This window comes from Trichomycterus rosablanca, chromosome 21, assembly GCF_030014385.1.
Source record: "Trichomycterus rosablanca isolate fTriRos1 chromosome 21, fTriRos1.hap1, whole genome shotgun sequence".
Classification (NCBI taxonomy): Eukaryota; Metazoa; Chordata; class Actinopteri; order Siluriformes; family Trichomycteridae; genus Trichomycterus; species Trichomycterus rosablanca.
Genome location: NC_086008.1, coordinates 22,349,504 through 22,373,819, shown reverse-complemented (window position 1 = coordinate 22,373,819; position 24,316 = coordinate 22,349,504). Strand labels below are relative to the sequence as shown.

The 24,316-nt window shown below is 41.4% G+C and overlaps 2 protein-coding genes across 2 annotated transcripts; one reads left to right on the top strand and one right to left on the bottom strand.

Moving 5' to 3' along the window:
* Positions 1 to 9,958: 9,958 nt before the first annotated feature.
* myo1ha (myosin IHa) lies at positions 9,959 to 18,879 on the top strand (the record flags this gene model as incomplete). Its single annotated transcript, XM_063018357.1, has 31 exons — positions 9,959 to 10,132; positions 10,255 to 10,370; positions 10,557 to 10,755; positions 11,262 to 11,342; positions 11,422 to 11,601; positions 11,690 to 11,788; positions 11,879 to 11,992; positions 12,084 to 12,155; positions 12,352 to 12,471; positions 12,717 to 12,784; positions 13,036 to 13,141; positions 13,490 to 13,570; positions 13,651 to 13,742; positions 13,833 to 13,927; positions 14,043 to 14,089; positions 14,239 to 14,319; positions 14,421 to 14,526; positions 14,654 to 14,771; positions 14,853 to 14,966; positions 15,145 to 15,221; positions 15,437 to 15,505; positions 15,607 to 15,691; positions 15,787 to 15,949; positions 16,043 to 16,126; positions 16,566 to 16,659; positions 16,814 to 16,869; positions 16,975 to 17,110; positions 17,582 to 17,652; positions 17,874 to 17,971; positions 18,142 to 18,241; positions 18,437 to 18,879. Coding segments are annotated over 31 exons (3,123 nt in total), but the record flags the coding sequence as incomplete, so codon positions are not given.
* Positions 18,870 to 22,644, bottom strand: kctd10 (potassium channel tetramerization domain containing 10). The gene is made up of 7 exons (XM_063017788.1): positions 22,589 to 22,644; positions 21,510 to 21,723; positions 21,266 to 21,435; positions 21,093 to 21,179; positions 20,930 to 20,982; positions 20,449 to 20,644; positions 18,870 to 20,361 (listed from the first exon to the last, which is right to left on the bottom strand). The coding sequence occupies exons 1-7, from the start codon at positions 22,589 to 22,591 to the stop codon at positions 20,143 to 20,145; spliced, it is 942 nt and encodes a 313-aa protein (XP_062873858.1). The 5' UTR covers positions 22,592 to 22,644; the 3' UTR covers positions 18,870 to 20,142.
* Between the last annotated feature and the right edge of the window lie 1,672 nt (positions 22,645 to 24,316).

Here is a 24,316-nt window from a genome sequence, read left to right as displayed (position 1 = left end):
CATAAAGATCAGATTAGATATTAAGTACATTATTTCACACTTGAAGTCAGAAGTTTACATACACCTGTAAGAACCATGTGCATGTACGTCAGCTTTAGGGTTTATTGCTTTTGACTGCGACCCCTCTGCTCTGTTCCTAACAGCACCCCCGCACTGGCTGAGGAGAGCCACAGACTGTCACCGGCAGCTTCTTTTCACCTGCTGCTCTCACAGAGACACTTTATATGCCTTGACTAGAGACCACTGTTCCATGTTTTTTTTAACAGGTAAAGTCAAGCTAGTCCTATTTATATAGACACAAAACATCTCCAGCTTCATGGTCATTAATTTACATTATAGAAGATCAGCACCACCAAACTATATACAAAATATAAAATAATATTTAGATCCAGCAGCAATTCTGAAAACCCAAAGCAAACGTATTTTTGGACAAAAACAGTCTGTTCCAAACTTCCAACAATCTGTAAAATTATATTAATTAAAATAATATTTAAATGAATTATTTTAAAAATAAATATTACTTGTGATTTTTAGATGATAGCTCCCTATGTGCTCCTCTATGTATGCATTTTTACATTTTACTCATTTTAATAATTAATGTAAATATTATTAAGTATTCCTTACAAATAAATGAATATAATGATTATATATGTTGTTATATAAAACATGTGATTAATCAGTTTTTAAAACAATAAAATAAACAAGTAAAACTATACATAAGGTTATATTTATATGACTAAAGTAGTCCTGTTTATAATAAATGTTTAGACTAAATACTGTATAAAATGCAACATATATAATATATTGTACATATTTAACCCAAAGCAGTTTGTGTATCTGGTTAGGCTTTAAAAACAACAATAAAATTAACATGTCAAACATTATAAAATAAACAGAATCAGGACAATGCTTCTTCACATTTTTATATCACTAATGTATTCATGAGTGTAACATGTTTATACTATATTCTGTACATTTTATATTCATTTATTCTGTAAAATCGTTCAAAAAAGTGCAATAATTATTTCCAAATGTACAGTTTACAGCAGAAGGTATAAAACTAGCTGTATCTTACCTGTGTTGGTGGTATAACTGGTGTAGAGAGTGATGGGGAGCAGAGATGGTGCAGTCCAGCCTCTCAGACCCACAAACCGTTTTTAAATTTCCCTCTACTGCACTGTTCAGGGGGGCCACTGGTGCGCATGCGCAGTACTCCCGAACTGTACTGGTCATGAGCCGGTGGTGCGCATGCGCGGTATTCGAAATGAGCGCACCTGCTGCAGCAGTAATAACTGGTTTATAATAAAGAAGAGCAGTTTACAGCTTTAATTCCGATCTAATATTCACATAAAACCTGAATTCATGGAAAACTTCAGAACTCCAGTCCCAGTTTCTTCCTCTGCACGTGTGGAATAAATTCAGTCCAAAACTTTCAGTAAAATCACATTCAGAGCAGAAAGTGTGAAGAGTTCCAGATCAGATGTTCTTCAGCAGCAGTTTGTTCTGCAGGTTCATCCTGGTTCTACAGGTTTATCCACACTGAGACTAAACACAGCAGAGTCCTGTAGAGGATTATTCTGCTCTGTGTGGAGGTCTCTGTGGATGTGGATGAATGAGTGAAGGTGTTTCAGTGCTGCAGTGATCTGTGTGTGTGTGTGTGTGTGTGTGTGTGTGTGTGTGTGTGTGTGTGTGTGTGTGTTTGAGCGCGTGTGTGAGCGCGGGTTCGGGGCGGCAAAACAGGCGCAAAGTGCGGCGGCTCCCCCACCACAGCTCCGCTCCCACCGCAGCCTCATCCATCAGTGCACAAATATTTGCATAGTATAAACTCAAGATTAAACCAGTGACCAGGCTGTGATCTCTCAAAATAGAATTAATGTTTGAATTATTCTGTTTGGGATTATTGAGGCGATTTATAATCTCAGTAACATTCAGAGATTCAGTTTTATTTCTACATGAATCTATTATGGAAATATCAGCATTTTATTTTCTGTTTTGTTTATTTATAATTATTGTTAAGGTTGAAACACGTTGACTAAATTCTATTGGACTGCATGGCATGTTGGGTTTATATTAAACAGATTAATATTGAGTTATTTCATTTGGTGTGTCTAGAATATTTTCTTACAACAAAGATATTCAGCTTTAATTAGTAGCTGACTATGTTTCAGTATCTTACATTTATAATAATCCATGACAAACTATTATCATGCAGAATTCATTTATTAGTCATTTATTATTACAAGTTAAACCAGTGTGTGTCGTTACTACATTTACATTTTAATAGCTGATCTATAGACTTACATACATTTATTCAGTTGCTTTCTGATATTTCTGTGCAACCCCCCTCAGTTTACCTCCTATAAGACAACATTACATGTTTATAACATTACATAACATCCAGCTTGCTTAAAACCAATAATAAAGGGAAAGATGTTGGTTAAATACTCCTACATATATATATATATGTTTATTATTACTTTTGCTTGTTTGTGTTGGTAGTGAAAATCATTTCCATGTTGTTCTTGATTTGGTTTTTAATTAATGGAATAAGTTAATATCTGTTGTCCTGTGATAAACTGGTGCCCAGGTCAGGGTTTAGGCTATTTCATTACTGCACCCAGTGTTTCAGGTGGTGCCGCACTGACTGCGACCCTGGTCAGGATGAATCAGTTGTTCAAGATGAATCGACGAATGAATGAATGAACTTTATCAGGGTTAGTAAATTAATATAATTGAACTGTTTCTCCTCGCTTCTGTTATCTGAAATGGTTTTATTCTCATTATTATAAAACTTATTTTTATTGTATTTTTAAGGTACACTGTGACCCAATGTGATGTACGGAACACTGTTATCTTCCTCAGTATGTATAAAATTAAGTCTTATATAAAAGCATGAATAAATACAGAGCACATGTGTGTGTATTTACATCATATAACACTTTATATAATCAAATATTTCTTTATGTAATGATTTAAAACATAAGTAAATATTTGAGTGCACTTCACACTGTTATTAAAATGGCGTCTGAATGTGAGGTGATTCTCACTTTAATGGTGTAAAATAAACTGAACCCTGCACCGTTTTTAAACCTCATGCCAGTTGAATCCTGTAGGGAGACGGGAGGTATTAGGGGGGTATTAGGGGCGGTATTTGGGGGTGGTTGGGGGGTATTACAGGGTGATAATTGACTTTAGGACCCGGGGGAGTTTACAGATGGTGAATTATCACGTCACAACGATCAATAAACCTGTAACGGACAGAAAGGAAACCCTGTGTCCCGCTCCCTCCAGGTCCTAGCGCCGGCCTGTCATCTTATATCACTTTAATCCATGACTGGTTAGATCTCCTAGTGGTCAAACAAGGTAAAATCCAGCAGATAAATCAGCAATACAACTAGAGCAGACTTACATGTAGAATTACAGCAAGTAAACATTCTCCAAGTGACTTTTTAACTTATATTTATATGTTTCTTTTTTACATTTATTAATATAATTTATTACTTGTTCTGGGGTGGCATCAAAGTAGCACCAGCGCTGACCGTGTTCACGTTTTAGATCTTCTCTGGTTTAGTTCCACTATTTTGTCTTTAGATTTACCTCCTAAGATCCCTTTAGAAACATCACAACAAGGGGTCATCTACAGGGTCATCCCACTGACCCTGGCGTTGACCTTTGGCCACATCGGCAGGTCACGTTGAACCTTCACATCATCTCAGACCGGGAACTGTCAGTTCTGTCATCATTTTTATCATCCGTTCATCAACCCCCTGCGATGCCACTTCGGCTCATGTCAAAGCCGGTTGTCTTTGATTTCTTTTGAAGATGCCACCACAGTAATATGTTTAGTAGTGTGTCGTCACAGACGGGTCCCATGGTGTCATGTCATCGGAAATCTAGGGTTGTCTCACAACAATTTACGGTGGCTTCTACTGAAGCTTTAACACCTGTTACCTGCATATACAGCATATAAAAAAACCTTGGTACTGAAGAGTTGTCAGGCCTCCTCATGAGAAAGTAGAGCGATAAAGGAGGACAGACACAGCAGAGATCAGAGACAAGAACCAGATCAGAAAATGAAATGACAGGATGGAAGAGGTGGTTGGATTTTTCGGTGGGAACGCAGCGAAGCCTGTGTCATAATACTCCCTTATTCTCTGTTCGGAATCTCTAATGAGAGAATCAAATGCTGTGGCTCATGTGTAATGGGATTTGCCGAGTCTCGTGCGGTACCTCGGCCCAGCGGGCAGCACAAAGCCTGTTAAGGTTGGACAAGCATTACAGGCCGGAGGGGTGCGCGAATGAGCGTAGAGGGGGGTGCAGGGGCAGTGAGAGAGGTGTTAGGTAGTCCAGACAACACACTTTTGCAGTGGGAAAGATATAGCTGGACATATTAAAGAAGACGCATTTCTTCTGATGCTCTGGATTGGTAGGAAGATGTTCATAAGGAAATCTAACATTTAATATACAGCACGATATGAGAAGTGTCCGGGTTTGGTACCAGGTTTGGTTTGAGTGCCAGGAGAAATCCATATTTGCTGATTTGCCTATTTCAGATGGAAACTATGGTGCCATCCACTGTCAAGTCAACAAGCAAAAAACACTGTAGTCTCTACTCTTTATTAGAATTCACGTCAGAAGCCCTCAGATAGTGCATACTGTTCTGTAGCATGTAGCCTTAAATAAATACTGTTTTTTAGAACTTCTGAAGAGAAGAACTCTTGGTTGAGCTAGACATTCTGTACCAGAAAACTGGTATAATTTAGACTTAATATGTCTGTAGAACTCAGCTGATGCTTTGGAATGTTCGGTTGGATCTTGGAACAGACAAGTAAACAGTTAGAAGAACATTTGAAGAGCTGATGTTGTACAGAACCCAAACTGAACAGACCCAGAGAGTCACCTCTAGAATTATTGGCACACTTGGTAAAGGTGTCAACAAGGTCTTGAAATAAATTATATTAAAAATGATCATAGTCAAACATTCTGATACTCATTTTTTTTAAATTCTGTTTTAGTAGAATGTCAATAATTCTAGATCTGACAAGAGCTGCACCCCTTCACTTTTGTACTCTAAGCTTTGTTATTACACCTTGTTGGGAAAGGAAACACACGCTCTTGGTCTCTAGATGTTAAAAGATTTGAGAAATGCTGCACAGTTTATTGAACTCTACTTGATGGGCAGTGGTGAGAAGTTGCGTTTGTGATGGTGAGAGATTGTTCTGTATTCAGTATGACCTCCTGAGTGAGTAATTACTGGTGTTATTATGAGTGGCTGTTATTGTGTTCCACTAATCAAAGATCAGTAAGTAACCAGATCTTCACTGTCGTGCAGCTTCATTCTCAGATCCCTGGTCATGGAGGAGAGGTTGGAGAGAGAGGTGGAGAGCACGAATGGTAACTGAGTTCAGCCAGATTGTGTTTCTGTATCTTTGTGTTACTTCTAGTAGATCAGGAGACACCCAGTTAAACACTGAACAATATCTGGTTGCTTGCAACCTCCGGCCGAACAGACCATTAATGATTTAGCGCACCGGTGCTGTTGCTGGAGAGCTGGGTGATAGTCTGAGCAGACGAACGCTGAGACGGGTGTTCACATCAGTTCTGGACAGCTCAGAGATACTGATGTGAGGAACCTAGGACATCGAGAATGTGAAAAATACCTCAAAACGCTTGGTGATCTTGGAAAACAGATGAAGCCGGACATTCTGAAGTCTTCTGGAATCTGACTTGACCTGTTCTGAAGCTCTTGCATTCTACAGACCAACCAAACACACATATTTGAGACTTTCTTCGGGACATGAGGAACAGGCAAAGTTTGACTTTGAATTCTACAGCAAACAACTTTCTACAGCTCCACTAAAACCACTTTCAACACAAAGCTGAACTGATTGTCTGAAGTTCAACTAAACTCACAGTGGTGGATCATAAAGGCATGAAGTTCAGCTGAACACAAGTTGGTGGATTATGATGATCTGAAGTTCTACTGAACATATACGTGGATACTAAATGTCTGAACATTTACCGAGCACAAACAGATTGATTTTTTGTTAAACGTCATTACACAGGTGGATTCCAGTCGTCTGATTTCTACTAAACACAAACAGGTGGATTCTGATGGTCTGGATGATCCTAAATTTAAGAGTTCTCTGGTGTACGCTGGCATGGGAGGACTCGCTTGGCAGAAATTTAGAGATTAGCACTAGTTGGAACATCAACCACAATGCAGGTACAGACAGAGATGTATTGGTGTCACTCTGTCCAGTGTTTTTCTTCTGATTTAGTAGTAGAGCTTAGCAGATCTCACATTTTACACTGATATCCTACCAAGTCTCTTGGTTGGTCTTAAAGTTCTGACTTGCACAGGTAGACACGGTCAGATTGTCTGATCAAATGTCTGAAACTTCAGCTGCTATCTGAAACTAGCATGATTTGCATAGTCGAGGTCTTGGGGATGATTTACACTAATCCATCACTTCTAGTTTGATCTGCTTTTGCTGCATGACGGCACCTTCTGCACCTTCAGCACCTTCACTTCACAAATGTCTCACCTGAATCTTCCACAGATCTGATCGATTACTAATTCATGAGCAGTATCTTACAGCAGGGGTCTCGGCCACTTTCTACAGGAGGTGTGTAACAGGATCTCACGGGTCACTTCAGGAGATCTTCTCATGGATAGTGTTTCTTCTACTTCGGTCACTCTTATTCTGTCTCTTCTCTTGGATGAGGTCACCTCCACTTGGCTGTGATGGACACGCTACACTGGACTCAAGAAGCTCTCATCTCTTAATTAAAATTCACTCCGTTGCTCAGGAGATTTTCCTAAACTGACCGTGCAGTGATTGAGTTTTCACGCTGAGTTTCTTTTCTTATTAATTAGTAGACCAATGGTTCAGCTCTTAAACTCTCTAGTCCAGGTACCACACAGGTAGCCGAGGTACCTCTAAGCACCACAATAAATCCTGCAGTCAGTGTAAAATCCTTCGTATTCTTAATAGTGTGTTATTCATCAGAGCATCTATTATTCCATCAACAAGGCCCTAGTGTTCATATAGTTTAGCTCTTTAGAAGATCCTTTTTGAAAGGCTTGTTCATGAAGACATGGTTTTCTCCAGTGACCTAAACTCCTGACCTCAACTCTGTTAAAGCATCTTTTAGGATGAATTCAAGTCTTCTGATGCCCACAAGGTCCTGAAGAGACTCCAAAGTCTTCTGGACAGTCTTCAGAGTCAGAGTGAAGCCTGTTGTAGCCTATGATTTTGAAATGGAATGTCAAACAAGCTCATGTTTGGGTGTTTACCTACATCTGGCTATACAGTTCAGCTCTAAATACCTTTCACATTTTCCAAAGTCATGTGGTGTACCGCATAGGGGTGTCTACCCTGCCTCTTGGGGTACAACACCTTGAGGATGAATGTAGTGAACATACTTCACTGTAGGAACAAACTGTGGTTTGCTGTGTATTTTCAGTCCTAAGCAATATGGCTCCAACACTCTCAGAGATGCTGGGGTGATAATATGCACCTTTAGTGATTGGGTTGGTATTCAAAGACTCAAACTACTAAGTCGATGAGTTCCAGCAAACATAAACATTCAGAGTTTTCTCTAAAAGCTTAAAGTCTTGAGTTGTTGTCCTGATCTTCTTCTCCCTCGATGTCCATGCGCCCGATCACAATTGATGTGTCACAAGTGTCTTTCTGTCCATTGTTCTACTGTTTAGCTCCAAGTTCAGCCTGTTCCCATGTACGAACGATAGTAAATCAGAGAGAAAATGGAGTTTAGAGGGTGGGGGTGTGGGAGTTCCACTCTCTTCACAATAATCGCAAGACTCAGATTAGTTCTGACATCTCGAATGGGGGACCTTCAATGATATTGTTCACCTGCCTCTTTGGCTTAGAGCGAGGGGTGAGCGAGGGGTGGGGGGGTGTTAGGGTCGGTCCCGGGGGCATGAAGTGAATGGGGTGATGGGGATGACGTGAAATGATTGCTTGGCTTACAGGTGCTGGAAAATCTCACCTGGTCCAGTGTATCGTTGGTCCAGGGTCACAAACCCGGGGAACTAAACAACACTGGAGCGCACACACACACACACACACACACACACACACACTGATCCTGAACTTTAGGGTTCACTGGTCTATATTCCTGCACTGCTCATAACAAGTCCCCATTGTTCGGTCACAGGGCGCTCTAATTGGACACGGACCGTTACAGCACTATTTAGTCTTAAGAAGGCCCCATCTCAGCGACTCCCAGATCATACAAACATCGGGGACCTTCCCTCCCTCTCAATGCTCGTTCCCTCCCTCTCTCGCTTCTTTGCCCTCAACCCTTTCTGCATCCATCCGTCCTCCTCCCGCGGCCCAAATAGGCCAAATCCCCTTTATTGTCCCCGGACTGGCCGGTGTGAAATTCACTCTGACGTTAAATGTTTTCTAATGAATAAATAGTGAAAGGAGAAGCAGAGGGAATATATGTAATGGAATGTAGACTGCATTTTAAATGCTTTTTCATTGTCTGCTGTCTTTTCTCTCTTTTTTTTCGTCCTTTTTTCTCTTTTTTTTTTGGAGAATTTACAGGACAAAAGTGGCTCTCTCAGACGAGAGCTAATAGTGATTCGGAGTGTGAAGCAGGAGCAGAATTTCAGGAGGCTTTGATTCACCACGTCGGATTTAATGTTGTTGTTTTTTTCTTCGCTTGTAATTTGAAAGTCAAATTTCCAGAGGTTCTCAGCACTGGAGAGAAAAAAACAACATGAAAATGAGAGAGAAGCGTTTCAGGACGTTCAGTATGAGTGTCCCTGCAGTTCTGAGGTTTTAATGATTTCTGTGATTAAATAATTCATCATTAAGAACCTTTTATGATTTATAGTTTATTTATAGACGGACGGTAATACGTTCTGTAATGAAAATCAACCCTGTGGCATGGCCAGCTTATTCTTCATTACCAATTATGGTGCCATAAGCCTGGGGATTTCTCTGTGCCCATATAAATAGTGGCTAGTTTGACTAGGAAAGAGTTTACCTGCACCCATTAAACTAAACCTAAAATGTACATTGGTATTTATTTATGCTCCTAAACCATGTAGCTGTGGTTGGGGCGGCACGGTGGCTAAGTGGGTAGCACTATCGCCTCACAGCAAGAAGGTCCTGGGTTCAGTCCTGTGTGAATTCTGTGTGGAGTTTGCATGTTCACCCCGTGTCTGCGTGCATTTACTCCGGGTGCTCCGGTGTCCTCCCACAGTCCAAAAACATGCAAGTGAGGTGAACTGGAGATACTAAATGTCCATGACTGTGTTTGATATTAAACTTGTGAACTGATGAATCTTGTGTAATGAGTAACTACCGTTCCTGTCATGAATGTAACCAAAGTGTAAAACATGACGTTATAATCCTATTAAATAAATAAATAAATAAAATAGCTGTGGTCGGACAGTCCATGCGGACAATCTGATCCCGTCCTGCACTGATATGATCCTCTAGACCTGAGGATTTAGTGGTCACTGTACTGACGGTGATGTGATACGAGTCCTGGGCTTCTATCCAGTTGGTGGTGAATTATGCTGTCAGTCTTACAGACCAGAGCAGCGATGTTGCTGTAATTGGACGAGATCTGCTTACACAACACAAACGGCTACATGAGTGAAGATGTTCTAAAGAGCTTTACACAACAGTCACCTTCAGTCGCCTCGGCATAATTATGCATTTCTAACTGGCCTCCGTTTGCCCCTAGCATGATGATCAGACACGTTTTATTTCTAAAGAACTTACAGATATACAGATGTACCCAGGTGTTACTGGCAACCCAGCAGATAGAGATAAGATAGAGGTAGATACGCTCTCAACTGTAGTTACTTTTACTACATCAAACATTTTCAGAAAGTCTCAGATGGGAGTAACATCACAGAGACACTCAGGGTTTGCAAACTGGACTGATTACGTCTCTTCTTTAATACTGAACCATCTCCAATTTGCAGAAAGGTAAAGGTAAGCAACGTCAACTGGACCTGGAGCGGGCGCTCACTGCCAGGGACAAGGTGGGCGTCCAGGACTTGGTGCTTCTTGATGCCCACAGCAGCGAGGCCGCGGTTCTGGACAACCTGAAGGATCGTTTCTCAGAGGACCTGATATACGTGAGTTTGGGTTTACCTGAGGAGCAAATGGGATTAGAGTCGAGCTGTTTAGGCAAATTGGAATTCATGGTTGGCAGGCAATGAAGAAAAGTCACCAGTTCATGTTTTTGTGTGTTTTATAGACTTACATTGGGACCCTTCTGATCTCAGTCAACCCTTACAAAGAGCTGGACATCTACAGCAAGAAGCACATGGACCTGTACATGGTGGTCAACTTTTATGAGCTTCCACCTCACATGTAAGTGAATTTTCCTGTATGTGTTTGTTTACTATTAATGAACAACTAGTTTAAAATCAGGTCTTTACAATATGATCCTTGAAGCTCTTGTAATCAATGACTTGCTGGTTCCTGGTGCTGTAGAACTGTAGAAATCCATTTCACCATCTCCACACTCAGATGTGTTCATGTCCTCCTCTGCTGCAGATACGCGCTGGCTGATAACGCCTACCAGACCATGCTGTCCGAGGGCAATAATCACTTCATTCTGATCTCCGGTGAGAGCGGGGCGGGTAAAACCGAGGCCACTAAGAAGATCCTGCAGTACTACGCCGTCAGCTGCCCCAGTAGTTCTCTGCTGGATTCCGTCCGGGACAGGATGCTCATGTCTAATCCCATCCTGGAGGTCTGATCTCCTGTTTCTTCACTTAATACAGAGTAAAACATTAACAGAAGCAAGTCTTGGAATTCTAACGTATTCTACAAGTGTTATTTATATGTGACCAGTTGATTGAAACAGATTTTAATGTGTAGTGTCTGGATATAAATAGCTATAATTTATTTATTTCTCAGCATTTTAACAGGCTTTAATAGGGTGGTACGGCAGTTCTGAGGAAGAGGGTTCGGTCCTTGCCCTCAGTGGCGGACTGTGGGGAGTTTTACCTCATAACCCTGTGTTTGTATGAGCTTCTCGAAGTACTTAGGTTTCCTCTCTATCCAAAAAAACACCAGTAGGTGAATTGGCCACTTTTTTTGTTTGTTTATCCTTTAAAACCCGGTGTATTTCTGCCCTGCACCTTGTGTCGGCTATAAGCTCAGAATCCTCTTCAGATAAAGCAGCTACTGGATATGAATGAGTGAATGAACGTGCATGTTAGACTGATGATGCTTCTGATTTTGCTTTCTTATCAGGCTTTTGGAAATGCCAAGACTCTGAAGAATGACAACTCCAGCCGCTTCGGGAAGTATATGGACATCCAGTTCGACATTCAGGTTGGACGCCGTTCTGTACTCTGTGGTTAAGAATGTGAGCGCTATGGCTAAGCTGTGCCACTCTGGTTTCCTGTCGTAGGGGGATGCAGTTGGAGGTCACATCATCAGCTATCTGCTGGAGAAGTCTCGCGTGGTCCATCAGAACCACGGTGAGAGGAACTTCCACATCTTCTACCAGCTGCTGGAGGGAGGACGTCAGGACCTGCTGACTCAGCTCGGCCTGGAGAGAGACACGAAGCGTTATAAGTACCTGGTCCAGGTATGACTGCTCATTGTGCCAGTCTGGACCGTGTGAATGAACCTGTACCTGTATGTTCTGTGTTGGCATTATTACCGTTCTCCTGCAGGCCGAGTGTGCCAGTGTGAGCTCCATCAATGACACCAACGACTGGAAATCAGTGAAAAACGCCCTCTCATCCATGCACTTTGATCTCGCTGACGTTGAGGTGAGAAGATCACAGAGAATGAGCGTGATGGAGTGTTTTATATGACAGAAGTGTGTGTGTGTGTGGATGCTGTAACTGTTTTCTCTGTAGCACTTGTTCAATATTATTGGAAGCATCCTGCACTTGGGGAACGTCCAGTTTGATGGAGATACCAAAGGTTTTGCTGTTCTTCACTCCAATGCAGACCTGCGCTGGGTATCGAAGGTATGAGACCATCCACAAACCGTAGACCAAACATGTATGCAAGAAACCAATAATTGAGGTAAAATAGGTAAAGATTTATTTTTCCATGCAGCTGGTTGGGGTTCATGTTCAGACTCTGACTGATGTTCTGACCTACAGGAAGATTGAAGCCAAAACAGACGAGGTAACATGATGCCCTCTGATAAACATTTACCATTTCATTCTTTGTAGCGTTTAATAAAAAACTGGTCTGTGGAGCAGATAGACATGAGGTTCATCCTGAAGCCCATCAGCAGAACGCTGGATCTGTCTGAGCGCCACAGTTCAGCCACAGTGGTGCTTGGATTGTAATGTAACGTAGGGTTGATTGTGTTGTGCAGGTTTTGTGTCCCTTCACGGTCGATCACTCCATCTACGCCAGGGACGCTCTAGCCAAAGCCATCTATGGCCGCACCTTCACCTGGCTGGTCAATCGCATCAACGAGTCGCTGGAGAATCAGGTCAGAAAAAAAGATGAAATGTTAAAACTAGGCCATAATTCCAGGATTGGGGCTTTAGATTGGTAGATTGGCTGGGGTTCTAGAGAGCATATCTGGTTTGGGGTGGGATGGATTTATTGTGGCACTCCTGCACTCAAGGGTTGAGACCCGACTCAGCTACTAGGTGATCTTAGAATCTCTAGATGTAATAAATTGGCCCTTGAGTTTATTGTGATATAAGATTAAGCCTTAATCTGGTTTTTCAGGACTCTACCAGGAAGACAGTAATCGGATTGCTTGACATCTATGGATTTGAGGTTTTCTTTGTAAACAGGTATGAATCTGTATTAGGTTATAACACTACAATACATGTTGCGCAGTCCTGTACATTATTAACGAGTTGCATTTTAATGAACGCACCCTGAACTCTAATTAGCACCTCGCAGTGACAGCTGATACACACTCCTGCTCATAATGTAGCGTGTGATCCATACAAAACACTGCAGACTGGATTACACTCAACACACTCTGATCACATGAAGGATAAAGTGTGTGTTTGTGCTCGTGTCTGTGTTTGTGTTGCAGCTTTGAGCAGTTTTGCATTAATTACTGTAACGAGAAGCTGCAGCAGCTCTTCATCCAGCTCACGCTGAAGGCCGAGCAGGAGGAGTACGAGGCCGAGGGCATCGAGGTAACAACAATAACTCAGTATTGTTTATTAAAGGTTGTGTTCAGAGTGAAGATGGAATCGAAACTGTAGAGACCCACCAATGGACGATTTAGATTTTGTAAAATAAACCACTAAATAAATAAATAAAGTTTAAATAAAGTTCTAAGTACGTTTTTCCTGATGTAGCTACTGTAAAATACAGCAGAAATACTGTAGCTCTAAAGCTCTCCCACAGTGGACTTATTCAGTCAGTAAAATAAGAAAAATCTGGAAACCTTAAAAGTGTGAATCCACATGTTAATATATTGTTAATGTCAGACCACGTTTACTCATTGTGTGTGTGTGTGTGTGTGTGTGTGTGTGTTACAGTGGGAACCGGTTCAGTTCTTCAACAATAAAATCATCTGTGACCTGGTGGAGGCCAAACACAGCGGAATCATCTCAGTACTGGTACAGAGGAATAAAAATCTAATGATTTATTTTACCTGAACTTGTGTGTAACTAATCCCACCGGTCATGTTCATGCTCAGGATGATGAGTGTCTGATGCCAGGTGATGCCACGGATCTCACCTTTCTGGAGAAGATGGAGGAGAAAATGGGCCACCATCCTCACTTCGTCACGTTAGTGATTATAAAATAAATGTAAAACATTACTGACCAGGGGTTAGACTTCCATCCATAAACACCCTGATATCACTGTTTGTGAGACAGGTATAACCTGGCTGAAAAGAGGACTCGTAAGACTCTGGAGAGGGGCGACTTCCGCCTGCTGCATTACGCTGGTGAGGTGACCTACTGCGTAGTGGGTAAGAGATCAATTATTATTACTATTTCTTCAGGATTCAGTCTTTCCCTGCATGAAACTGATTCCAGGTTTGATTGTGAAACTGTTTTCTTACTCCGTGTCTCTTTTCCTAACAGGTTTTATTGACAAGAACAACGACCTGCTGTACAGACACATTAAAGAGGTGAGCAGGATGACTGGGTCACCCAAAGTTTCCTCCAGACTTGGACCTGCGTCTCTGAACGGCTGCTCTGAGACGATTACTCACTGTGGAAATATAAAAAAATTATTATATTATTTTTTATAAAGTATGTGTGTGTGTGTGGTTTACAGGCAATGCGACAGTCTAAGAACCCAATAGTGCGTCAGTGTTTCATCTCTGATGAGGTGGACAGCAGGCGGAGACCAGAGACGGTACGAAACCGAAACCTCCCGTCATTTATAGTCATTATCGGTCACTCCAGCACCAGTGTTACCAGTAAATAAAATAACCTGAATGATTCGATGTGGTTCAGGTGGCGACTCAGTTTAAGAACAGTCTGCAGGGGCTCGCCGAGATCCTCATGGCTAAACAGGCGTGGTACGTTCGCTGCCTTAAATCCAACGATGACAAGCAGCCAGGTGAGACCTGAGGCCTGTAGAGATCTTCCTATAGATAATCCACACATTATCAGCTTTGAGAACCACTGGTGTCTTAAGGTTTATGATGTGACATGTTGGGACTGAACTCTGATTCTCTCTGGATCAGGGAAGTTTGATGACGTCCTGGTGAGGCATCAGGTGAAGTATTTAGGTCTGATGGAGCATCTGAGAGTCAGACGAGCAGGTTTTGCATATCGCAGAAGATACGAAGACTTTCTGAAGAGGTATATTGTAATATTATGAGATTTCTGTACTGATACGGCTTTGTTGTGACTGTGTCTGGTGGGGTTATGATAATGTTCCAGGTATAAACCGCTGTGCCCGGATACCTGGCCGCACTGGAGAGGAGTTCCTGCTAAAGGAGTGGAGAGACTGGTGCAGCACCTCGGCTACCAGCCTGATGAGTACAAGATGGGCAGGTACCCACACAGACACATATATATAGTGCTGTCTGATAACTGATTGAATCAGTTGCTGGTGGAGTTCCAGTAGTGCTTTAGGACTAAGGACACAATCACTGGTAAATAGTAAAACACTGACAGTGATAAACAGTGTAATTATTAGTCCTTTAACTTCCCTGTGTGCTTTTTTCTTCAGGACCAAAATATTTATTCGCTACGCCAGGACACTGTTCGCCACTGAGGACGCCTACGAGATCTGTAAACATGAACTGGGTCAGTAAAGTCGACCACTGTGGGATTCGGGTTGTATGTGAATAGAGGATGGATTAATTATTCAACATATAAATGTATTGGTTGATATTTACTGATGTATTCAAGGCAATACAAGCCATGATGTTCATACCTTATATCGTAAAGTTTCAGCACCTGATTGAAAATAAGATACTCCATTTAAATAACATAAATATTTTAACATAACTGTGTTACAGTTGCAAAGATTCAAGCTAAATACAAAGGTTATAGAACTAGAGAAGACTTCAAAAAACAGAAAGAAGCTGGTGAGTCAAAGTTCATGTAAGATGCTTTAAAAAGGCAGCAATCTTTTAAATTCTGGATCTTGTGATATCATCATGAACATCATGAACGTTTCCACCATCAGCTACTAAAATTGAGACGTGCTGGAGAGGAGTTCAAGCTCGCAAAGAACGAGAGAGACGAGCCTGGGCTGTCAAAGTCATCAAAAAGTACGTCAGCAAAAACTCCCTGAGAGAGACGGGAGTCTTTTATCTGAATAATTACCCGGATCATGTTCAGTATTTTGTTTTATTTGCTTTTACAGATTTATTAAGGGTTACATGACGCGAGGCGAAGCTAAAACCACAGATAACTCCGAGTACCTGGCGTTCGTCAGGCAGAGCTACCTCAACAGGCTGAAGAACAACCTACCACAAACAGTTCTGGATAAAACCACATGGCTCAAACCTTCACATGTAATGACCGAGGTATTCCTGAATTCTCTGTCTGGGTTGGTTGATTCAGTGCAGTTCTGAACATGCTGGCTGTACGTTTTTGTGGCTCTTTTCTGGTTCTTGCAGGCATCTGAGATGCTGCGGCGGCTGCACACGCGCTGGTTGGTGAGGAAGTATGTGAGAGGAATCACTCCTCAGAGGAAAGCTCAGGTACGGCTGCATGGACATGGTGGCATAGCAAGTAGTTTTGGTGGGTACTAATACTGCAGCTCCAGGAGTTAAAGTAAAAGCTCAAAGTATTACAAATAATGGAAGCACCTAGAGAACCAGACCAAGAGGTGAATGATTTGTCAGTAAATGATGTTGGGATGAAATTGGGTTCTTCATCTTCTTAATACAGACAAAATAACATCATTGGTTCACTTTTCTTTGGCCTTTTCCCTTTTATTACTGGATTTAAAAAAACAAACATGATGTTTCCTCTTATAGAGATTCAGGTGGGGTTACCATACACCATGGACGATGATCCATGCCAGTTGATTTTGAAACCTTGGGACCACAATTTTTGGATGGGTGTAACATACTACAGATTATATCTGTAAAACCAGGACTGGAGTTACTGATGTTCTGCTGGTTTCCTTTTTTCCAGCTCCAGATGAAGGTGGTAACCAGCACCATATTTAAGGGGAAGAAGGAAAGCTACCCTAAAAGCGTGTCTGTGCCCTTTATTGACACCAGGATCAGTCAGTCACTATATAATCCAAACATCTATTAAATACAGCGTTAATATGATTAAGTGTAAAGTGGATTACTTTAATGAAAGTATATAATAACAATCATAATGAAGTAGTGTTTAACACTCTCGTTTGAAACTTGGTGTCTCGGGTCTCCTTGCAGGTGAGCAGGACATTAATGTTCGTGTCATGCAGATGATAAACCAGGAACGTATCAAGGTGCATCTTAAACCTGATTCATGCTAAAAACAACTGTATATAAATGAGACCTGTGGGTTTTACTTTCACTCTTATTAACGTCCGCTGTTTTCTGACTCTCTGCAGTACAGTGTTCCTGTGGTCAAATATGACAGGAATGGGTTTAAGCCCAGACCAAGACAGTTGATCCTGACTCAGGTGGCACTTTATGTTGTAGAAGAGGCCAAAATCAAACAGAGAGTCCAATATGTCTCGCTCAAAGGTGACCAGTCTCTTCTGAACACTCTCACTTTTTTATACTTAGCCACCTTACATAGATTAGATTTGCTATATGGCTAAAAGTATATAGACACCCTTCTAGGTGTCTCAAACCTTCTTTGAGTTTGGTTCCAGCAAGGTCTGTAAAGACGTAGTTTAATAAGTTTGAAGGAACTCAGTAGCCTGCAGAAAACCCTGAACCCCACCAAACACTTGATGGTTCTAGTCCATGTCAGTGCCTCCAGAATCAAAATGTTCTTTTGACTGATTACGCTTTTGGTATTTTTGGAATGTGCTGTCCAAGAAGTTCATGGTCAGGTGTCCACCTGTATTTTGGTCATATAGTGTGTGTGTCTGTTGGCTTACACTACACTCAATAGATATTAGTTTTAGGGATGTTTGTAATAATGATTGTTCTTGAAATGTAGCTTCTCCATGGTTGTTCTGATTGTGATTTGTGCTGTTGTACCTCCAGGTGTTTCTGTCAGTAATCTGGGTGATACCTTCATGATTCTCCATGTCGTGTGTGATGCCCCCAAACAAAAGGTACCACTATTAGATTCAGTGGACACAGTATCCCCAGCATCACTACTTTAACCTAAAATTTAATTTACAGCAGCCAATCCACCATCTGTGTGTATTTGTGAGGTGGAAATCCTGGAATTTCTTCACACTAAGTGAACAGACTTGAGGTTTAAACCCAGGTCATTGGACCTTACCTGAGAAAGGTTCAAACATGACTTTAAATGACTGTTCTTCATCTTCAGGGTGATCTGGTGCTTCAGTGTGATCATTTATATGAAGTTCTGACTAAACTAAGCCTGCTCACCAAAAAGCAGGACGCCATCAATGTGCTCCAGGGCAGGTGAGGAGGCTGCTAGCATTTCCTCTCAGACTTTACCATGTTTATGTAATAAAGGTATCAAAAATCACTCATCCTAAACATTTATTTGGATTCTCATCATTTGAACTTCATAAATGATGCCTTAAGAATATAGATATTACAAATACTAACTATCCTTAATCCCATTCAAGTATAAAGTTTGAGATCCAGGGAGGTAAGGAGAACTTTGTGGACTTCAGTACTGGGCAGGAACCTTCAGTATTTAAAGACAAAAACGGCCATTTGATGGTGGTGAGTCTAAACTACCTTCTGTTTTATTCATATTTAAATGAACAATCATTTCTTCTGCATGGATTTTCTCCTCCAGCTCTGAAGAGCTTCGAGATTCCAGTCCAAACCCTTCATTAATATGAAAAAATAAAATAATTTGCGTGTTGTGTAATGCAGTAGGACTGAAAATAGTTGTGTACCATGTTTACCACACAGGTTACACCACGAATCAAGTCCAGATGATGGAAACACCACGAAGACCTGGTGCTCATGAAGTGAAAGAGATCTGAGCTTAGTATTCTTAATGTGTTCACACCTCTAACAAACTGGTAAAGAAAAAGATGAAGCTCCTCAGTACAAAGTCTAAATATTTAAATAAAGAAAACATTAAAGACTTCCAAGTGCTGGGACTGGAACCAACATGAACCATCATCAATCAAGGGTGTATATAGAGGAAGATCTTTAGAACTTTCCTTTAGAACTCACCTTACAGCCGTGCTTGGAACCTTAAAGACTGAAGATCCAGAAGATCTGAGCTGATGAACACAGGCGTTACAGGATTTCTGAAACCTGTACCATAAAGCCATAATGTAAACTAGAGCGGTTTTATATCTTGAAATGTGTAAAACAAATTCAGGCGAATGAAAGGTTTTGGTAAACGTGTAGAAATCTTTATTGGTAATAAGGTGTGTATAAATATAAGTTGTATTTAGTGCACTGTACAAACCTCTGTACTGTATACAGATTACTGACTATGCCTTTAATAAATCTAATAACACAACATGAAATGAATATAGATTGTACATAAGAAACAGTATCAGACGTTTCAGAGTTCAGCCGTCATGCTGTAGTGAATATAATGGAGTGAACGGATCGTCTCTGGTTTGCTGACTGAAGTGAAGCATTTGTAATTTATTGACAGCAAAAGTTTCACACTGCAGCTTTAACTGGCAAATTAAGTTCAGAGCCTCTGAGCCAGGAAATCCTCCAACTGTGGAAATGTCAGAACCTGAAGGTTGCTGGTTCTCGACCCTGTCAGCACAAATATGGATGTTTTTAAACAGTGAATTTTGTCTGACGTAAAATAAAAGCTTTATGAAGAACACCGTCCAGAGTGGAGATTTCTAAACACTCAGTTTCTCTTGTGTTCATGCTGATGTTAATGCATCTTTATTGTGTGTGTACGTCACAACGTGTTGTGTTCGGTGCCCATCAATCCACCTTCTGGCTTTTACGCTGTACGGCTGGCGTGCTCATGTTCTGTTTCCCACAAATATCCAGGCACAAGCTGATCTAAGATCTGCACTCTTCAGCCCATCGCTCTGTCAGTCATGGTGTTCCTTACCTGATACAACACTAATACTAGCATCATTTATTATACTGTAGTGCTCAGATCAGCAAACACAGCGCCGCCCTCTGGTGGCTGAAACACACTAATGCCTTCTTCTGTCTTCATACAAAACACAACCCCCATTCTACAGTCCAGAGAATCAAACTCATCGTAAATACTTCAACAAATTCATAACAAACAAGAGACATAACCACTAACACTGTCCAGTAAAAGCCCCCTCATCATGAAACCCAGCTGCAAGGGAGCTTCTGGTGGCATTTTGCTGTAGTTACTGCTTAACTACTCACTGTAACTACGTTTAAACACTCGGCTTCACTAAACACAGCAGGACATGGAGACGGAACACAGAGAGAACGAGCTGGATCAGATCTCAACACTTTGGTCTGTATTTAAAGAAACGGAGCAGTGGATGAGTTCGAGTCCCTCACGCCCCTCTCTCACTCTCCAGCATGTGTGTGTGTGTGTATGCCAAGCCAGGCTGGTACATTCATCTGCGACTGATGGTAGAGGGGCGCTACTAAGTCATTAAGGCACGGGGGTGGTGGGTAGGAGGTTAAACAGGGTTCAGAAGTCACTGGTGGTGATGGGTGCGGTCGTCGGGTCGCTTGATGTGGATCCTGCGCACACGTTCGACGCGGTCGCGCTCTTCGTCCTCGTCCAAGTGGTGCGAGCGTCCGGCAGCGCCCCCTGTCGCCTCCAGCAGCGCGTTGTCGGGTCCACGCCCGTCCTGACACTCGTACAGCAGGATGTTCAGAGTCTCCTCGTAGATCCTCGCCTCGGGAAACTCCACCTGTGGGGAAACGGGGAGACTCGGTTACAATCTGCTGTGGGGAAGCACCGAAGAGAACATCACCAGCTCATGTGAACCGTTCGTTACCTTGGTCTGCTTCTTCTCGGTAGCGTAGACGATGGAGGTGCAGCACACCTCGGCAATCTTCCTGCCCTGACCGTAGAAGGACCAGCAGCAGATCTCGTCCCCGATCACGTCCTTGATGAAGAGCACGCGGCCGTTAAAGCGCAGAGAGAGCTTATCGAAGAGCTCGATGTTCTTCAGCATGTTGTCGTCCGAGTTACTGCAGAGAGAGAAAATGAGTTACGGTTTAATATCAGGAATAACACCAGATTCTAGATCCTCTACTGCAGGAAATTACATTTGTGCAAGCTTGGACGCTTCAGAAACACATCCAGTGTGAACTGACCATAAGATGAACTTGTTTCTCACTGCAGTGCTTCCACACAGGTTTTAATCAGCAGGTTACCAGATCAAATCCTGGACTTTTTATTATTATTTAAGATCCCTGATTACGATAGAAGGAGGAGGAATGTGGATTACAGGAATAAACATGGTTCCTTCTCACCTGGTGTAGGAATATTTATTGTTGCTCCTGTTGTACAGCAGTTTGACGGTGGGCTGTAAACAAAATAAACAAATATTCAGATTTTTAAGACGTGTGTGACGGTAAAATGGTTTGATTTTCAACTTTCTGATCACTAGTCCACTGGTTTTCGCGGCTGCTGTACCTTATTGGACGTGGAGATGAGTTTCTGCTCCTCCTTGGCTGACGTCACTAGAGGAACTTTACAGAAGGGCTCATAGGCGTCTTTATTCTGGAAAACAAAATGACAGGCAAACATTTAGCACACAGATGAACAGATCCAAATGACAATGTGAACGCAGCATGATTCAGTCGTACCTGCAGGGCGGCCTGGCACTCGTCCACCAGCCCCTGCACCAGGTAGTACTTGGCTTCAGCCAGCAGCTCCTCCGTCTCTCTCCTGCTCTCGGGCAGAGGCACCACGCCGTCACGCAGGTAGTTCAGCACGGTGCCGAAATGCTTCCCACAGCGGTCGATCAGGATCCAACCTGCAGGAGAGACTCACAGGTCAGTCATCTGGGATCAAACCGGGACAGAAAGATGCGCAGACTCCGAGCACTACCTTCGCTGTCGGTGAGAACCTCCATGCGTCCGCTGAACATGGCTTTGAGCATGGTGTCCTGCTTGGTGAGGGTCTGCATGGTGGTGTAGTAGAGCGCACCGCCCACGTTCAGCTTCACGTACTTGGAGCTCGGGCTGGAACCCTTGAACGACGTGGTCCGGGTCGTAGCAGCCGGCATGGCCGAGCTCACCGCGCTCTCTCCTGACATCTCTTCCTGCAACACACACAGACAGGTGAAGGACTGGGACCCGAGGTGTTTAATACCACGGGTCATGAAATAATTGAGTCTAGAGAGAGATGGATGCTCTTCAAATGAAATGTTATTAAAGGAATTGTATTTTAAAGGTTGTATTAATGTTATAGATCTTTTTTATGTGGATCTCAGGTCTACAGTAACTTACAGCAAGTCTGAATGATGAAGCTGTGAGTAAAGTTAAATAATTGAACATTTTACTGAACCAACAGAGGAAACTGTGGATCTTGTTCTCACACAATAAGAATAAACATTTATGGTCACACAGGATGTTGGTTAATGAAGTTTTTCAGAAGAACTGCAGATGTTGGTGTTGCTTAATCTTCATTTCTTTAGTCAGGGGTTTGAGACGCAGCCCGTCTCCAGTTTTTTTTTTATCCCACCCACATTCCGCAAACCCCGCCTCTTACTGAGCTATACGTCAAAAGCAATCTGCTCGCCAATTGGTCAAATTCACTGTTTATAAATTCCTAGCCAATCACGGTGAGTAGGCGGGACTCTCCCGAATACAGGTGCGAAACACAATGTTGACTATTTCCGATACTTACGATCTAATTTATAATATAATTAAGTAATATAATAATAATACAATATAATATAATAATAATATAATGAAATACATTAATAAGCAACCATAACCAACCAAATCTCAACAGTAATAATAACGATTTATTCAATAAAAGCACAGAGAAACTGTTGCGTCTTTACTGTAACTCTATCTTATCGTTAATTATCAAAAGTAGCAAATATAAACCTCCAGTCTCACAACATTTCATTAAATAAAATACAACAACACACCACAAATAGCAAAAAGACCAAAATTTACCATAGAAATCCTCCCCAACGTTCAGGGCCTAGAACCTGACTGGAATTACTCGCTTCCGGACAGAGCCGAGCATGCGCACAAAGCAACAATACGCACGGTGACGCAATTAAATCGCAAATCGTGACGTCAGAAATAGAGAAGACCATTTAATCAAAATGTCAAAGCGATATAATATAAAACAAAACACTCGTGTTATACTGTGTCCTTTTACACAGGAGAGTAGAGGAACATATAAAAAATATAAAACTATAAGAATATAAATTCAGATTTATAAGATTCAGACGTGTTTTGCTGCATTTCTGCATTTTATAAAGTAAGAAATTATTAGTATCAAAATATTATTACATCATTATTAATAAACAAGATAATAACAAGAAATTTTTTTCTATGTTCAGTGATATTGGGTTTAGGTTTTATTGTGAGGTAAGAACGTCTGCAGTGATGAGCTGTTTGCTCTTTTATTTATTCATTCATTCATTTTTATTATGGTCATGGTCACAGTGGGTCCACAGCCTAATAATACGTTCTGGAAGGGCCATAGAAAGCATGCAACCTGGGCGGCACAGTGGTGGAGCGAGTAGTGTAGAGGCTGCACAGCACCAGGGTTCAACCTTACCACCAGTCAGTGTCAGCAAGGAGTTTAGCATGTTCTTTATACGTTTATTTCTCCAGGTACTTAGTTTTATTCACACATTTGTGTGAGTGTTTAAAGTCAATAACTGTACATTTTAAAAAAGTGCTGCCTTGTGTTTACTCTATTTTTTCAGTAATAAAAACATCATGGCATTATTTGTTAATTTATTCACCCCACAGTGGATCCGGTTCTACGTAGTTTGGTGATTATTTATAAATATTATGATTTTGTTAATTTATTTCTGAATGTAAAATCATGAGACTTTTGAAATAACTTTAAAACTGACCGGTTTCTACCCGGAACATTAAGATAGCTGCACCACTAAAGGCTTGTGGCAGTTTTTTTCCTCACCCATTTTCCTTTAATCCCGCCCTCTGCGCTATGATTGGCTCTAGGGATCGTTTCCTTAAATATGATTGGTTGTAAAATGAAACTTACTGTCAGTCTACACGTTGACAGTTTTATTGTCCAATCACAGCACTGCTTTGCAAATCTAACTTTGTCGTAAAACGGGTAGGAAAAATAATAGCTGCACTAATCAGTTCGGAGGAAAACCTCTGTAGTGTTTACATTTACAGAAACAAAGTGAAAACGCTCCAGGACGTGAATAATCCGGTAAATGACATTTTTACGGGATTAAACGTTTTTATTTTGAAGTTTTTGATGCGTGACAACATTATTTTCAGCCGCATTAAAGAGAAATGAGAGAATGAAGTCGGTGGCTTGTTAGCAGCGCTGCTGGGAAACTGCGGCTTTGTTTTCATTTACAGTTTATATTAAATTATGTAAAAACTAACCGCGTTATTAAACACATAATCAGTTATTACAGCTGTACGTAATTTAAACTATTTTATGTGCGTTGTGAATATTAAATTAAAGTTAAATGTTCTTTATAAAGCAGCTCTGACGTTCGCTGAGTATTAATGTAATAATCTCGATGGTTTAACAGTAATCCGTACAGATTTATTACAATGACAATAATTATATAAAATCTCTGATAAAATGCAACTGTACGGAACACTGTGACATGAGTAGCTGCTCACACCAGAACTGTTATACAGAATAAATCAGTAATTATGATTGACAACAGCTGC